At 52.8% G+C, this 17,202-nt stretch overlaps 1 protein-coding gene across 1 annotated transcript; it reads left to right on the forward strand.

The window, feature by feature from the left end:
• Positions 1-15,049: 15,049 nt before the first annotated feature.
• On the forward strand, positions 15,050-16,806 carry HMX3 (H6 family homeobox 3). Its single transcript, XM_055559897.1, has 2 exons — positions 15,050-15,449; positions 16,118-16,806. Exons 1-2 carry the CDS (start codon positions 15,050-15,052, stop codon positions 16,804-16,806), a joined length of 1,089 nt encoding a protein of 362 aa, XP_055415872.1.
• Positions 16,807-17,202: the final 396 nt, after the last annotated feature.

Consider the following 17,202-nt stretch of genomic DNA (forward strand, 5'->3'; position numbering starts at 1 on the left):
TGGGGAAGATTCCCCTGGAGGAGGAAATGGCCACCCACTCCAGTATTCTTGCCTGGAGAATCCCATGGACAGAGGAGCCTGGTGGGCTACAGTCCATAGGGTCATAAAGAGTCAGGCATGACTGAGTATGTAATTCTTTACTGTAGCAACAGAGTAATTCCCTATACAAATGAAAGGGAGGAAGGAAGGGAAGAAAGGGAGAGAGGAAAGGAGGGAGGGAGGTAGGGAGGGAAAGAAAGAGGGAAGGAAGGAGGGATTAGAGAAAGGCCCATGTGCCTGGGATTGTATCTCAGAGAAGGGGGGGTGGTCCTTGGGAGATCAGGGGTGGTAGGCACCTGGCTGAGAAGACTGCCCTCTCTACTCCAAGCCCCCTGAGAGTGGGCGACATTCTGCAGACACGTTTGAGGGTTGCCTAGGTGCTGTGCTCCATGCAGGCCCTGGGAGCCTGGATGACCCAGGGCAGTTGCTCTCAGACACACCGGGGTCAGCTGTGGGGCCATGGGCAGTGCCAAAAAAAAGATGAATAAATGCAACATGGTGAGAGCCTGGGGGAGTCGGGGAGGGACATAACACAAAGTGGGCACTCAACAGTTAGTTATGTGGTGTTTTAGAATCCGAAGCGGTGATCGCTTCACCCCCAGAGGAGCTTGCCTGCCGCCTTGGCTGGAATCTTTGGCTGGGCAGACAGGCTACACGCTGGGTGGCCACTGTTGACAAGCCCCAGAATGTGAACTGTTTGGAGGTGTCTGCCATGCCTCGGAACCCGACAGCAACTCCTTTTCCAGGAAAGGCCGTCACAGTTGGACCGCTGGGTCTGGTGTTGGGGGTGGGGGTGGAAAGTGAGTGGGCCTGAAGGGTCATTTAAGGGGATGTTTAAGTTCCACTCCCTGTTTCTGAAGAGTAATTTTCTGCAGAGACATGAAGACTAATAGGACAAACTTGGCTCATTTTGGCAAATTGCTCCAATTTCCCCACAATCTTGCCCTCCCCCATCCACCCCCCAGCCCCCGTATCACCTGCCCCCACCTGTCTATTTGGACCACTTAATGCTCTGCATTCGGACCTAAATAGAGGCTGTTTGGCCCTGGCCCAGAGGCTAGACTTGTTTTCAGGACAGAAGCGGGAAGAAAACCAATCTGGACATCTAAATCACAGCCAAGACTCATTACATAAATGATATATTTACACAATTGATCCTTTTTCCCACTGGGTAATTAATTCGGCATCGGAACTCTTAACGATTTAATTGTCATATGTTTAAACTGAAACGGTTGCCACAAATTTCCAAAGACAAAAAGCAGACTGAGGAGAGGGCCTTCCTTTGTCCTCAGAGTGGGGACAGCCTCCGTTGTTTCAAAGTGGCCACCAAAGCAGGGCAGCGGCTGATAGCCCCTGAGGGGCACCCAGCAAAGACCCTGTCTGGCTGCATTAGGTCCTTCCAGAGAGCGGGGGAGCTGATGCAGAGGGAACTTAAATCCAGAAGCTACAGGCTGGGGTCCTGCTCTCACCGTTGAATAGGATGATGCTGGTGCGCCAGACAAACGCCCAGACCCAGTGAGCACGCAGTCTGTGTCACCCCACCCCCACACCCCTTCCGCTTCCAGCTGCAAGCCTGTGTGTGTGTGTGTGTATGTGCTAGCTCAGTCGTGTCCGGCTCTGTGCCACCCCAGGAGCCACCAGGCTCCTCTGTCCATGGAGTCCTCCAGGCAAGAATACTGGAGTAGGTTGCCATTTCCTCCTCCAGGGCATCTTCCCAACCCAGACATTGAACTCGGGTCTCCTGCATTGCAGGCAGATTCTTTACCATCCGAGCAAGCACCTGACTCTTTTTTGGAGGACTGCCTTGGGGCTACTGGAGCTGTTTTACCCAAATGGCCAGATTTCTGGAAAAGCCTAAGAGTTTGTGCCCCTCGCAGGGCAGCCTTGACCAGACTGCCTGGAGGAGCAGGAACAGAACAGGCTTGGCATCCTTGCTTCCGACAAGGACACTGAGGAGTAACTGTCACTGGGGAGCACCCCTCTGCACCCATGGGTTGGAACTTGGCCTGACATTGCACCTGGTTGGGTTTCCTTCCCTTCTCCCTATGCGTCCTCTTCCCAGGCACCTTGGGAGCACCTTCGTACTCAAGAAATCCTCGCCTGAGGATCTGCTCTGGGGGAACCTGTCCAAGAATAACTGCTGTATAGCTGAGTCAGTTTGGCAAGCCTCGTGGCTTCTCTGGCCTCAAAGCCATCACCTATAAAACAGCCAAACAGTAACACCCATCTCCATTGTCACTGACCCCTGGCATTTAAGGAGGGTGTGTCTGTGCAGGCACTTCCCATCCATCATCTCATTCAGTCCTCTCAGCAATTTCAGGAGGAAGAGACGCATAGTATCCCCATTTTACAGATGAGGGTACGGAGGCACAGAGCAGCCAAGCACTTTGTTCACGTTCACACAGCTGGTAAGTGGAAGGGACAGGATTTAGCCTGGACATGCCGTTTCTACCCTTCTCTCATGCTGGGTGGATGCAGCCCACCCAGCGGAGCTATGAGGCAGATGAAGGAGAAAGCTATGAAGCAACAGATAAAGTGCAGAGGGCCTGGGATCATCCCTACACAAGGGATGCTTGCTCTAGCATTCTGTCTCACCTTAGTCCCCACGGGAGAGAGGGGAGATTGTCCAGGCCCTGGGCACTGCCACACTGCCATCGCCTCTGTGCAGACCTCATGGTCTTGTACTGCAGGACACCTGCCCCAGCCAAATCCTGCATCTTCTCCTGCCTCAAGAGGCTCATGCATGGCCGGGGGACTCCCCTCCCAAGACACACACACAGCTTCCTGGAGCAGTTATTTTGGCCTTCTCCCTTAGTGGATAAAAAACACCTATGCAATGGGAATTCCCTGGCCATCCAGTGGTTGACTCCACCCTTCCCCTGGAGGGGGTATGGGTTCGATCCCTGGTCAAGGAAATAAGATCCTGAATGCCACAAGGTATGGCCAAAGAAATAGACCAAAAAAACAAAACACAAAACAAGACAAAAAAACCCCTGTGCAATGAGGGAGTAGTGCTGATATTCTAATGTCACAACCAAGATTTGCTAAGAGAGAAAACAGCCAGGAGGTATCTGCATCATCTCAGGCCTCTCAGCTGGATTGACAGGGAAGGTGCTGGTGGAGATTTGATGCTCCAGGGAGCCCTTTGCTGGTTCCATCTGCCCAGATTCTCCATGACCCTCCAAACCCAGGCAACCTGCAAGGTCTGACATCCTGAGCTGATAGCTTCATACTTATGGGTATGCTGTATCAGGGCCTGGGGGGAAAGTCAGATAACACACATAAAGCATTTAGCCTCAGGACTGGCTCCTGGCTCCATGCTACAAATATTTTAGGGAGTTCTTTTAGTCATATACACTTCAGAAAGAATCAGTCAAGCTCTTCCCAAATCGACAGATAAATGAGAATAAGCCTAAGCAGAAAAGGGAAATTTAGCATAAGGATACACAGAGCTCAAAGACAGAAATACAGCCAGGTCTCAAGAGGTGTGTGTGACCTCTTGAGGGATAAGAAAGTTGCCAGGATCAGGCCATCTCTTCTCTACTGGGCTTCTCTCTCCAAAACTACTTCCTTCACTTCATCATTCAAGTGGTTAGTAAAACACATCCAAACACTTCCAATTGGTGGGCACTGTCATGGCTCTGGGAGTGGAGGATGGGGAGGGAGGAGGACAATTCCAAGGCAAGTGAAAGTGAAAACGTTAGTCGCTCAGTCTGTTCGACTCTCTGCAACCCTGTGGACTGTAGTCCGCCAGGCTCCTCTCTTCGTAGAATCCTCCAGGCAGAAATACTGGAGTGGGGTGCCATTCCCTTCTCCGGGGCGCTTTCTGACCCAGGGATTGAACCCAGGCATCCTGCATTGCAGGCAGATTCTTTATTGTCTGAGCCACCAGGGGAGAGAATGGGGAGGGAGAAGGAAGGACAATTCCCAGGCAAGGAGGTACCTCAATAAATTCAGGTCCACTTCCTTTTGGGAGTGAAAGCGCAAAGCTGTGAGCACAAGGGAAGGTAGCTGTGATTTGCAAAAAGATTGCCGTACAGTCATCCCTCAGTAACCAGGGGAGTTCCAGGACCTTCCCCAGATACCAAAATTCAAGGATGCTCAAGTCCTTTATATACAACTTCCATATAGCGTATGCATATTCTTTGAATGCTTTAAAACATCTCTAGATTCCTTATAACACATAATACAATGTAAATACTAGGGAAATAGCTGTAAACACAATGTGATTGTTCTATAAATAGTTACAGAAGCATGGCAAAATTTAGTAAATTTTGCTTTTTGGAACTTTCTGGGAGTTTTCCCCCCCCCCCCCCTGAATTTTTCTATCCAAGATTGGTTGAGCTGCAGAAACCCACATATGGAGAGGGCTGACTCTACTCAGAAGTCATATCTCAGTTCCACCCATTATGGCTTTGGGTCCTGGGGCAGGTTTGTCAATCTCTGCTTCCAAGTGTGATCTTGCAGAAATATAAGAATTCATTCAACACATGCCTAGTACAGCAGGTGCCCTAGAGTAGGCACCCAGGACATTTTAATGAAAGAATGATGGAGAAAAAGGTCAGTCTTTCACCAAAGGCTTGCCCTTACCACTAGGCTTAATCTCTAGGTTTGGCAATCTGGAAATTAAACATACAGTTGAAATTAAATCCTGTGGGAGGCTAAACACTAGAATTACCAAATAAGAGAATTAATCTAATTCTATAAGAATTAATATTTCTTATGTTCAACCTTAAAAAAAAATACCATTATCCTGGTTTATTTGTTTCAAAGTCTGAAATCTTATTTATCTCATTTCCTAGTTTGTCTTCTCCACCAGAATGTGAATCCAGGAGATCAGTGTCCTCTTATGTCTTATTCACATCTGTCTCCCCAGGGCACAGGCTGGAACCTGACACTTAGAAAGTGCTGGAGAAACGTTAATCTTATTGGAGTGTGTGGTTCATGGTGGCTGTCATGCCATAGTGATCTGCTTGACAAAATAGGGCCCAGGTGGAATTGGACACGGGAACATTAAAAATCAGGGCAGTTTCGGGACATTTGTAAGTTGGGACAGAACACATCTGCATCAAAACTTTAAATTACAGTTTATATGCACATATATGGAAACGTGGGCTTCTCTGGTAGCTCAGCTGGAAAAGAATCCACCTGCAATGCAGGAGACCTGGGTTCGATGCTTGGGTTGGGAAGATCCCCTGGAGGAGGGCATGGCAACCCACTCCAGTATTCTTGCCTGGACAATCTCCATGGACAGAGGAGCCTGGCGGGCTTCGGTCCATGGGGTTGCAAAGAGTCAGACACGACTGAGTGACTAAGCACAGCACAGCACATAGGGAGACATACTATTGGGTCATTTGATCAGTGTTGTGTTTGAAACCCCAGAACTATTGTTAATCTGGAATAGATCAGGCTCAGAATATTGTGGCTAAACCACTGTTGACTCTATCTTATTGCTTTCTCTTATCCTGATTGGTTTTTTCCTACTCAAGATATATAAACCCAAATTCATTGATATCAATGAATTATCTGTATCCATCAGCTCTTGCTGCATAACAAACCACCCCAAACCCAGTGACTTAAAATAACAACCATTTATTATCACCAGGTATTACTATGGGAGTTGGCTGATCCAGATTCAGCTGGGCTGAGTGACTCTGCTTCAAGCTGAGTGTTCAACAGGACTTAGTCCTCACCAGGGGTTGGGCCCAGGTCTGAGCCCCAAGACAAAAGGGCAGTAGCTACCCCAGGGGACTTCTCTCCATCTCTATGGTATAAAACATTTAGGTCCACTGTCCAAGCTCATTTCAAGCCTCTGCTGGCAACATGCCTGCTACCATCTCACTGGTCTAAGCAAATCAGATTAGCCAAGCCTGAAGTCCAGGGACAGCCACAGACACTCATCAACCACAGCAAGTCCAGGGCCAAGCTTGACATCAGTGGGGTGGGAAGGGAAATATTCCCAAGAATGGCTGACTTATTTTCAATAACAATTCAGTCTGTCACATCCTCAAATCAGGCTTTCCTCTTATGTTCTCTCAAGTGGTGTATTTCCCCCATCTAAGGTATATATGCTTTTGTATTTAAGATTTCTGAAATCAGGATATGAAGGACATTTAGCGTGTACACTTTTTTTCTGGCTATGCTGGGTCTTCATGGCAGTGCTTGAGCTTCCATAGTTCCAACTAAGCTCGGGCTTAGTTGCCCTGCAGCACGTGGGATCTTAGTTCCCTGACCAGGGATCGAACCTATGCCCCCTTCACTGGAAAGCAGATTCTTAACGGCTGGACCACCAGGGAAGTGTGTGTACTTTTTGGTTAGCTATTTCTTGCTTTTTCTTTTGCCCAAAAAGCTGTTATTAAATTGATGGTGCATTTCAAGACTGACACTGTCTTAGAATGGTGGAAATTCAGCAATTTATGATCAACTTCCTGGATATTGGAATCTCAACTATGTTCGGCTCTTCCCTCTCCCTGACTCCAGTGCTGAATTGGTTACCAGGTCCTGTGGCTCTGGCTCCTCAGTGAATCTCAAGTCCAGCCCCTCTCTTCCCTCCCCATGGCCATGTTCCTGGACCTAATATCCTCTTCCCTCAACTAGAGCCATAACCTTCTGCCTGGTCTCCCAGATGCGAGACTCTCCCTGCTCCCATCCACCCTCACTCAGAGGGTCAGTGTATCTCCGTGAATTCCAGCTCTGATCCAACAGTGCCTTTGCTCCAGCACTTTCTCTGGCTCCTGACCGCCACAGAATATCCCAACTCCCTAGCCTGGCATTTAGAGTCTCATGACTTGGACCCAACCTGGCTTTACAGCTAACTCTTACTCCCACTGCCCCCTGCTCACACAGACTATGCCCTACTTACAGCAGGTGGGTCAGCCCCACCCTGCAGGTGCAAGTCTCTGGGTCCTGCACAAACTGTTCCCTCTACCAGGAATACCCTCTCCTCCCCTCCCATCCACACTTGCCAAAATCATCTCCATCTTAAAGTTGTTGTAGTTGTTTAGGCGCTCAGTTGTGTCTGATTCTTTTGGAGACCCCATGGACTCTAGCTTGCCAGGGTCCTCTGTCCATGGAATTTCCCAGGCAAGAATACTGGAGTGGGTTGCTATTCCCTTCTCTAGGGGATCTTCCTGACTCAGGGATCAAACCTGCATCTCCTGCATCGGCAGGTAGATCCTTTACCACTGAGCCACCAGGAAGCCCTGGGTCAGCCCCACCCTGCAGGTGCAAGTCTCCGGGTCTCCACACAAGCTGTTCCCTCTAACTGGAATATCCTCTCCTCCCTTCCCATCCATGCTTGCTGAAATCCATCTCCATCTTAAAGACCTGGATTCAAAGCCATCGGCCTCCCCTCCCAATAACCATGAGACTTTCCAAGACAGATGTTCCTTCCCCTCCTTCCCTGTGCCCTCTCTTCTGAACTCACCTCCACTTGCTCAGATCTCCCCTGGTGCTTTCTCTCTATCTCTGTGCTAGCACTGATCCAGTTCCAACTTGACTTTACTCTTTTTGTGGTCCCTGTCTGCCTCTTGCCCTAGATGGTAAGGTCCCTGAGCCAGAGACCACATCTGTCAAGCTTGCACCCCTTTTGGGGGCGGGTGTTGACATACAGCAGTTGCATGATACATGTTTGCCAAACTAAATTCATTTTTCAGCATTCTAGTCGCCCCCATGTTGCAGAAAAAGCACACACAGGTAGTGTCAGCATGCAGACCTCACAGATCACAGGGGCCTGCATACTTCAGATGATCAGTTTATCTGGTCAATCAGTACAGCCCTTTCAGAGCTTTAGAAAATGCTCACATCTTTCAGAGAGAAAGCTTCAGAGCTTTTGGACCTCCTATTTAGAAGAAAATTGGGGCGAACTCGTGTCCTGGGATGACTTCCTTCAGGTTGGCGTTCCAGAAAGAACCAGCCTCATGGAAGGTCAATTATGAACTGCATGTGCGAGAATGTGCCCCTCTTTCAATTCTATCTAATCTACAGGAGTTTTTCAGGGAAGTAAGAAAAGGACATGACAAAATCACAGCACTTTGAGCTGGATCCATCTAGTGTAACCCTTCACTTTACAGATGAGGAAACAAAGACAGTCGAGTTCTAGAGGGGCGACACGGCTCAGTCAAACCACACAGGTGCCAGTGACAACCAGGACTGACTCAAGGCCAGGCTTCAAGCCCTTTGCCTCAGTTGTCGAGTGAATGTTTGTGCCCCCTGGCCCCCCACACCCCTGCCCCCACCCCCACCCTGAACTCATACGTCAAAGCCCTAACCTCAGCTGTGATGGATTGGGGGGTGGGGCCTCTGGGAGGTGATGAGGTCGTGAGGAAGGAGCCCTCTTGAATGGAAGCAGTGCCCTTATGAGATACAGAGAATGTCTCTCCTTATGCCCTGTGATCATATGGGGAGAAGGTGGGCATCAGAAGGCAAGAGAAATGTCTTGCTAGAGCCCTGATCTCAGACTTCCAGCCTCCAGATGTGTGAGCTATTAGGGCAGCAGACGACGGTGTTTTCAAGGCAGTCTGAATCAAGACACCCTGTCACCTCCCTCCTGCCCTCTGTCCACCCTCAACCTTTAATCAGCTCCCACTTACTGAGCATGGACTAGGCGGACAGACCACGCTGACCACTGCTAATTCAGAGCCTCATCTCAGCCTCACAAGTGGGCAGCGTCATCACTGTAGCTCAGACGAGGAGACCGAGACTTAGGGGTAAATAGCTTGCCAAAATTCACACAGCCCATGAGTCCCCGATTTGGGATCTAAAGCACAGTCTGTCCAATTCTAAACTACTTATTCTATGCTTCAGCTGAATCCCTATTCCCCACTCAAGCCCATAATAACCTACAACAAGAGGAGAGAGCTTTCTTTCGTGACCTCTCAGGAGTTCTCTGAACCCCGTGTGAAGACCTTGGTTCAGTCTGGCCTGACTCTGCCTGTGAGGGCCTTGTACTAACTTCTAACAGATGGATCTGAGCTGAGTTTTCAGGCAAGGGAAAGGCTGGGCAGATTGGATGAGAAAGAGGAATGCAAGTTGCTCTTTTTTTTTTTTTCACCAATATTTTGGCTTTATTTTCTGAAAAGGAATAATAAATATGTCTGATCATAGAGTCATGAGGAAGGTGTGGGAGGTGAGATGGGAAAGGGATTTTCAAAGTGCAGCACATATATAAGATTTGGTTAGCAAGGGACATATGTATACCTGTGGCTGATTCATGTCGATGTTTGGCAGAGGCCAACACAATATTGTAAAGCAATTATCCTCCAATAAAAAAAAAAAAAGACTTGGCTGGGATGGTGGGTGGTTCTCGGTTCACAGGTTCTCCTGTGGGACCCTCAGCTCTGACCCTACCCAGACCCTCCCTTTCTTACTGCTATGGACTGAACTGTGTCCCCCCTGATCCCAACAAATTCATGTGTGGAAGCCCAATCCCCATTACAATCATATTTGGAGATGGGGCTCTGGGGAGGGGAGTAGGTCATGAGACTGGAGCCCTCAAAAAGGGATTAGTACCCTTAGAAGATGAGACGTGAAGGACTTCCCTGGTGGTCCAGTGGGTAAGACTCCGAGCTCCCAATACAGGGGGCCTGGGTTCCATCCCAGGTCAGGGAACTAGGAGTTTGTAAGATCTTACGTGCAGCAACTAAGACCCCACACAGCAAAATAGATAAACAAACAAATAAATATTAAACAAGATGAGACATGAGACCTCTCTATGACATGTGGATATATATGGCAAGGAGGCAGCTGTTGGCAAACCAGGAGGCTTGTTCTCATTAGACACCAAATCAGCCAGCACCTTGATACTGGACTTTCTAGCTCTCCATCCTTCCCTCCTCTGACAAATCCGTCAACTCATTCAAGTGACCTTTCCAGAACTTAAACCTAATCAGATCCTCTTGCTTCCTGTTGAAGAATCTTCCACTGATTTCCAATTGTTCTGTGCCACCTTCATGGGGCAGAAGAGAACTGATGGTTCTGGGAGAATGGGTCATTCCTCAGGCCCAGAAATAAGGAACACAGACTCCAAGGATGTCCGGGCTGGAAGGGAGGCAGCCAGGACAGCAGTCCTACATGGACCATGGGGACGGTGAACCGGCTCAGTTCAGGTGACTCTGCTGAAGGCTGAGAGGGCAAGGCTCCCCCATCTTGGTGTGTGAAGAGAGTGTCTCACACACAGGAGACAGAGCCTAAAGTCCCTGTGTCCCTCGCTCCTTGCCCAGCCAGCAGCAGAAACAGGAATTGAGTGGGAAGAAGTGAGGGAGCCCCAGGTGAGTCACAGGATCAGCTCCAAGGGACTCACAAGACAGGAGGCTTTGGAAAATCTGTACCTGTGCCTGGTGGCTGGGAGGTGGACTTTTAAACAATAACTTGATTGGGATACCATTCATGTATCACATGATCCATTCATCTAAAGTATACAGTTCAAGAGAATTTTGTATAGTCAAAGAATTGGGCAACCATCATCACATCAATTTTAGACCATTTTCATCATGCCCTACAGAAACCTTGTACTCATTAGCAGTCATTCCCCATTTGCCCTCAACCCCCCAGCCCTAGGCAACCACTTTTTCACTTATTGTCTCTATGAAGTTGTCAGCTGTGCCAACATTTCATATAAATGTAACCATACAATATGTGTTCTTTTTATGTCTGGCTTCTTTCCCTTAGCATAATGCTTTCAAAGGTTCATCCATATTGTAGCATACATCAGTATTTCCTTTCATTGATGAATAATATTCCAATGGTGCATATATCCCATTTTCTCTAATCGTTTCTGGAATGTGGATTTTTCAGGATACGAATCTTTTTTGAACTTGATGAATCCAACACTGATGGGATTTTCTTCTCAGGAAAGGGCTAGCCACTCCAAGGACATTGCATATCATTTTATACAATCAAGCACAGCATAGCTATGACCCATCTCTGAGGCCTGGGCATTTTCTCAGAGTCACAGTCATTGACCCTTTCTTTGGCTGAATTCCTGGCAGCACTGGAACACAAGGGAAAGAACTTTCCAAGAAAGAGGCCAGAGCACATGGAGCCTGGGGCAGTGTCCTCAGGCTAACTGCGGGCTTTTGTCTATTCTGCCTACAGGAACTGTAGGTCAGGAGAGTTGAAGTGTCCCCCTCAGGACCAATGCAAATCCTGGCTATGTTAACAGTGGGGAGCCCCTGTGCCTGGGGGCTCTGAAATCTTGGCTAGAAGCCTTAAACAGTCCTTCCCATTCCACAGATAAGCAGGTGGACTATCCCAGGAAGTCGTGTCCGACTCTTTGCAACCCCATGGACTGTAGCCCGCTAGGCTCTTCTGTCTCTGGAATTGTCTTGGCAATAATACTGGAGTGGGTAGCCACTCCCTTCTCCACGGGATCTTCCTGACCCAGGGATCAAACCTGGGTCTCCTGCATGGCAGGCAGATTCTTTACTATCTTTACCATCTGAGCCACTAGGGAAACCCAGGTTTTGTAAGATGCATTATCCAAAGACTTCAGGTTCTCATTAAACCCTTAAAAAAAACCCAAAACACTGCTTTGGGGTATGAACAGGCTATCTGAAGGACCCTAATCAGCTAGGCAAATCGTCTGCAATGGAACCTGAATTCATTCTTTCACTCAATCATTCAGGCATTAACAAGAGGTTACTGAGCATCACTGGTTGACCAGCTGTGTGCTGAGTCCTGGGTGGAGGAATGAGACAGCCCCACCGCCCTCCACACTTCCAGCAGTTCACATCTAGCCTGCAGACAGGGTGGGAACCTAAGGGGTTAGTTAAAAGCAGGAACATGAAATCTGCCCTAAAACAGGGTCAGGAAAGAAGGGAGGCAGGGGGAGAGACAGGAGAGAGCATTTGCATGGCAATGCCCTTTACCTGCATTGGCAGGTAAAGATCAGCAGAGATCCGCAAGTGTTTCACTCTCTGCTTGTCTCGGAATTCAGAAGAAAAAAAAAAGTGCTTTTTTGTTCGCAAGCCAAGACCGGGAAGAGTAAGCCCGCGAGTGTTTTTAAACGCTGTGTGCCCGGACTGTGGTTTCTCACCAGGAGCCAGCAGGTTTGGTTTAGAGGATGTCCCATAGAGGGCGCCGTTTGCCTGACTTTGAATGGAGTTGCGGGCGCAAGTAAACAGAGGCTCAACACCGCTCGCCAGAGGGCGAGTGGAGGTCTCTGTTCCCGTCTGGGACCCTATATCCACCAGCTTTCTGGAAGAGACGTGGGGGGCGGGGGGGGGGGGGGGGCGGGGAGTGTTCTTTTTTTTTTTTTTTTTTTTTAATCTGTGCTCCTGGCTGTTGAAATTCAGCATTCCTGAAATTTAGGGGATGGGCTCGGGGTGCTGACGCCCGAGCATCTCATCTTTCTGGTCAATACGCACATACACCAGCCAGCGCACCTGCGCGCCCTTGGCAGGGAAGACACCGTGAGAACTTGGGACCAGAGAGAGTGAGGTTTCCGCAGCGGCGCCGCAGGGTGCAGGGTCTACTGTTCCGGCGGTCTCTTCTCCCGCCAGCCTGCACCCCTTCTCATCTGGGTCTAGTCCCCGGCTGCAATTAGCCAAGAGCCCACTTCCCCAGCCAGAACTTTTCGGCGAAGTCTGCGGAACTCTTCTTTCTTCTCGGGCGATGAGCAGCTTTCCTGCTCGTTTCAGCTTAAAGACCTCTCCTTCCGTCAGAACTTTGGCCAAGTTCTGCACGCTTCTTCCTGAGACTGGAGCGCTCCCTCAACGCGCGCGCGCGCAGAGACACGCAGGGGCCACTCCATTATAGTCTCTGCCTCCTGGCGGGTCGGTGTGGGCGGTGCCCACTGAACTGGTTTAGACATAGACGCCTCCAGTTATTTCTGTAGTTTGGAAGGAAATGACCTCTGGGTGTTCTGCACTGGTTGGGTGACCTTGGCCCGGTCTCCTCTCCAGGAGCATTTTTCTATCTATAAAACCTGAATGTTCAAGTCTTAGAGCTGTAACTGGTTCCAAAGTCAGATTTTTGGATGGAATAGCATTTTATATTCCAGCAAAGCCCTGTGCAAACTCGAGGAAGGGATGATAATGAGGATAATAATTGTTTATGGAAGCACCATTTACAATGATTCCTGGTTCCCAAAGCAAATCAATACAGGGTTCACTACTGCAGGTGAATATTTGCTGAAAGAAACATTAAATGCGCCCTTTGAGATTTGGTGGGGAAAGGTGGGAAGCCCCGGATCGGAAAATAAAACGTGCCTACTTCTCAACTGGGTGGCTAAAGCAGTCGCGCCAGCCAATGCAGGGCGGCGTTGAGTTAGGCGAGAGGGCTAGATCTAACGAAAAAAGAAAAAAAAGGACGATAGTAGAAGAAGGGGCCACCAAAAGACCTCGGGTGTATGGAAGCTCATGGAAGGGAGTGACAGTCACTTTCCCACCTTTCTCTGACCAGGGACCCCGCAAGCAATTCTGGTTTATTTGATGGTTCGAGTCTTAAATGCCTGCCTTCCAGCTTTCTTGTGCAATTTGGAGAGTTGATTTTAAAGTCCATGGAGCAGAGTAACCTTCCGTGCAGCTCAGAAGTCCAGCAGGGTTCTCCAGGGACTTGACGGCAGTCGGGACGCGCTGCGGTGCCGTGCCAAGCCCGCCGCAGAGGAAGGTGCGCCGTTGTGCCTACAGATCGCACTGCCCCCACTGAAGCGTTAGGCGGCTCCAAACGCTGGCGGGAGAGGCTTCCTGGGAGAAAGTGCATTCTCTGGGCAACGGGCTCAGAGTTGATCGTCAAGGTTTGGGCCCCGGCGGCCAGACTAGAGGAACGCCCTGCAGAGCGTCGGTGCCCATCGCCCCGCCGAGTGACGCCCGGGCGTCAGCCGTTTTTCGCGCATACCCGGTGCGTAGAGACGCACAACCGCTCCTGCTCTCGAGGGAAGGCTCTCTCCTCGGTTTCCCAAGGCCAAAGGCCAAGGCCACGCGGATTCCTGAGACCGCGGACGCGGTGCAAGGACTTTGAGTCCAGGTCCCTTCCTGTCGACGAGACGGTGGGTGGGGAACCCAAATCCCCGCTTCTTGGCTGCGCCTTTAGCTTGCTTTAGGGAAAATGCTGGATCCCCAAAGGGTAGGCAAGTGCTGAGTTCACCGCAGATCGGAGGTCGCGTCCAGCCTCCTGGGCTGGCGCTGCTTGGCTCTCCAGCTGCGTGGAGGCGGCGGGCCCCTGCCAAGCCCCTGGGGGGCGGAGAAGAGGCAGCTGCGAGCGCGGATAACCCCGAGGTGACCCGGGCGGGCCCGGCCCACCCCTTCCCCCTCCCGCAGGCCAGGCGGCTGGAAGCAGGTCCCCGAGCTGCAGGGGGGAGAGGGAGGCGCGGGCTCCGGGCGCCGCGGCTGTCAGTGCGCTCCGACCCTGGGCGCCGCCGGCTCCGCGTCCCTCGCTCGCCTCCTGCGCTCGCCGGAGCGCTCCGAGTGCCTTTTTAGCAGGAGCCAATATCCTTTTGTGCTAATAGGCTTGTCCTCATTTGCTGCCTAATTGGACTATATAAAGCCAATAACAGGCGGGCTCTTATAGCCCGAAGCCAAAGCGCCAAAATCTGAGGCAAGGCGAGGAGGGGGCGGTGGCGCAGGCGGCTGCGGGGCCCGGCTCGGGCTGCGCCTTCGCCTGCCTAATCCCATTTGCCATTGTACGCGCCCAATCGCCGTATACTCCCCGCATTTAACTTGGATGACATTTTGATTTCATCATTAGCATCCGGCGCCGGATTGACGCAGCCCCAAGCCGGGGACTGCTCTTGCCGCCTCCTCCCCGGGAGCCGCCGCCGCCGAGCCGCCTAGCTCCCTCGGTGCCGCGGCAGGGCCGCTCCCCGCCCCTCGGCACCCCTCCCCCATGCGAGCCCGCCCCGGCCGGGCCCTCACCCCGCCCTCCTGCCGCTGGATTTGCGCCCGGGGCGGCCCCCGACTTTGCGCCCCGTAGTTGAGTTCCGTTTATGGTCTGATTTCCGGCGCCCGTCCGCTCGCCCAGCCGCCCGCCTGTCCCGCTCCCTCCCTCCCGGGGACTCGGAGGAGAGGGGACCATGCCGGAGCCCGGGCCGGACGCCCCCGGCACTGCTAGCGCGCAGCCCCCACCGCCGCCGCCCCCGCCTCCCGCGCCCAAGGAGTCCCCGTTCTCCATCAAGAACCTACTCAACGGAGACCACCATCGGCCGCCCCCTAAGCCGCAGCCGCCCCCACGGACGCTCTTCGCTCCGGCCTCAGCAGCCGCCGCCGCCGCCGCCGCTGCGGCCGCTGCTGCCAAGGGAGCCCTGGAGGGAGCCGCGGGCTTCGCGCTCTCGCAGGTGGGCGACCTGGCTTTCCCCCGCTTTGAGATCCCGGCGCAGAGGTTTGCCCTGCCCGCGCACTACCTGGAGCGCTCCCCGGCCTGGTGGTACCCCTACACCCTGACCCCCGCCGGCAGCCACCTCCCGCGACCTGAAGGTACCGACCTCTCTTTGAACTTTCGTTGTCTTCCCCCCACGAGCCTTTCCGCACTGCGTCCCATCGCAGCCCTGGGACCACCCCCTCACCCCCCGACCTGCATTGCAACCCACAAACGCGCTTGTTTGGCCAACTTCCTCCGTCCCCTAACTTGGAACTCCTGCCCGCGCACTCTGTTGCGCTGCCTGGGAATCCAATCCCACTTGGTGAGAAAAGAAGTGGAGTTGGAGCGCGGGCATGGCGCTCCCTGGGAAAAAGGGTCTCGGGCACGAATGGGGAGGACGCTTCAGGTGGCTGGGACAAGGGGAACCTGGTCTGGATGAAGGGAGTGACCCGGGGGGTGCCTAAGCTGGAGGAGAATCTGTCCGCGGGCCCCGGGTGGAGGAACTGAGGGAAAGAAAGAAACCGGCCATGCCGCCGTCTCCGGGCCGCTCCAGCCTGTCCCCGGGAGAAGGTGGTCGGATGTCTGGGCGCGGCGCCCCTCTTCTGGCCCAGCCGGGAAGGAGGCCTTCGGGAATGGTGAGGCCTCCGAGGCCTGGGGCCCGGAGACTGTCGCGGTGTGAGCCTGCGGTCCCCCCAGGCGCCAGGCCTCGCTGCAGGCTGTGTCCTTGTGCGTGTGTGTGTGTGTGTGTGTGTGTGTGTGCGTCCGTCTGTCTGTCTCTCTCCAGCCTCGGAGAAGGCCCTGCTGCGAGACTCCTCCCCCGCCTCGGGCACCGACCGCGACTCCCCCGAGCCGTTGCTGAAGGCCGACCCAGACCACAAGGAGCTGGACTCCAAGAGCCCGGACGAGATCATTCTGGAGGAGAGCGATTCGGAGGAAGGCAAGAAGGAGGGTGAGGCGGCGCCGGGCGCGGCCGGGGCGAGCGTGGGGGCGGCGGCGGCGGCGGCAGCGACGCCGGGCACCGAGGACTGGAAGAAGGGCGCCGAGAGCCCGGAGAAGAAGCCCGCGTGCCGCAAGAAGAAGACGCGCACGGTCTTCTCGCGCAGCCAGGTCTTCCAGCTCGAGTCCACCTTCGACATGAAGCGCTACCTGAGCAGCTCGGAGCGCGCCGGCCTGGCCGCGTCCCTGCACCTCACCGAGACGCAGGTCAAGATCTGGTTCCAGAACCGCCGCAACAAGTGGAAGCGGCAGCTGGCGGCCGAGCTGGAGGCGGCCAACCTGAGCCACGCCGCGGCGCAGCGCATCGTGCGCGTGCCCATCCTCTACCACGAGAACTCGGCCGCAGAGGGCGCAGCGGCCGCGGCTGCGGCCGCGGGGGCCCCGGTGCCGGTCAGCCAGCCGCTGCTCACCTTCCCGCACCCCGTGTACTACTCGCACCCGGTGGTCTCGTCCGTGCCGCTGCTCCGGCCTGTCTGAGGCCCGAGAGGGGAGGAGGAGGGAGGCCCGGCCCTCTTCCCAGACCCCGGAGGAGACTGGGCCGGGCAGAGGGCGCCGAGACGTCCAGCGGCCTTCGGGAACCGGGGCTCCGGCGCGCGGCCCCGGCCTCCCCTCCCCCAGTCGGTAGCGTTTTTTTGTAAGTATTTGCAATGCATTTTCGTGCAATTCACCCCTAATGGATTTGAGGCGCTTCCCCTCTTACTTTTGGTTTCGGTTTATAATAAGAGAAAGCAAGAAAGAGACATTTCCAGGTTAAATATTTCGGCTGGAAGCTTTTGTAAAATGTGCGATCCTCTCACCGCCACCCCCCACACCCCCAGACTCTCATTGCGCTGTGACTTTTTGGGTTTATTTTTATACAAGGAAAGTAAACGC

The sequence above is a fragment of the Bubalus kerabau genome, chromosome 22, assembly GCF_029407905.1.
Source record: "Bubalus kerabau isolate K-KA32 ecotype Philippines breed swamp buffalo chromosome 22, PCC_UOA_SB_1v2, whole genome shotgun sequence".
Taxonomy (NCBI): Eukaryota; Metazoa; Chordata; class Mammalia; order Artiodactyla; family Bovidae; genus Bubalus; species Bubalus kerabau.

Bases quoted from the DNA above. Each gene is read 5' to 3' on its own strand.
- HMX3 (XM_055559897.1), top strand. From the start codon at position 15,050: ATGCCGGAGCCCGGGCCGGACGCCCCCGGCACTGCTAGCGCGCAGCCC. The intron at 15,450-16,117 runs GTACCGACCTCT...GTCTCTCTCCAG, and splicing joins CCACCTCCCGCGACCTGAAG to CCTCGGAGAAGGCCCTGCTG.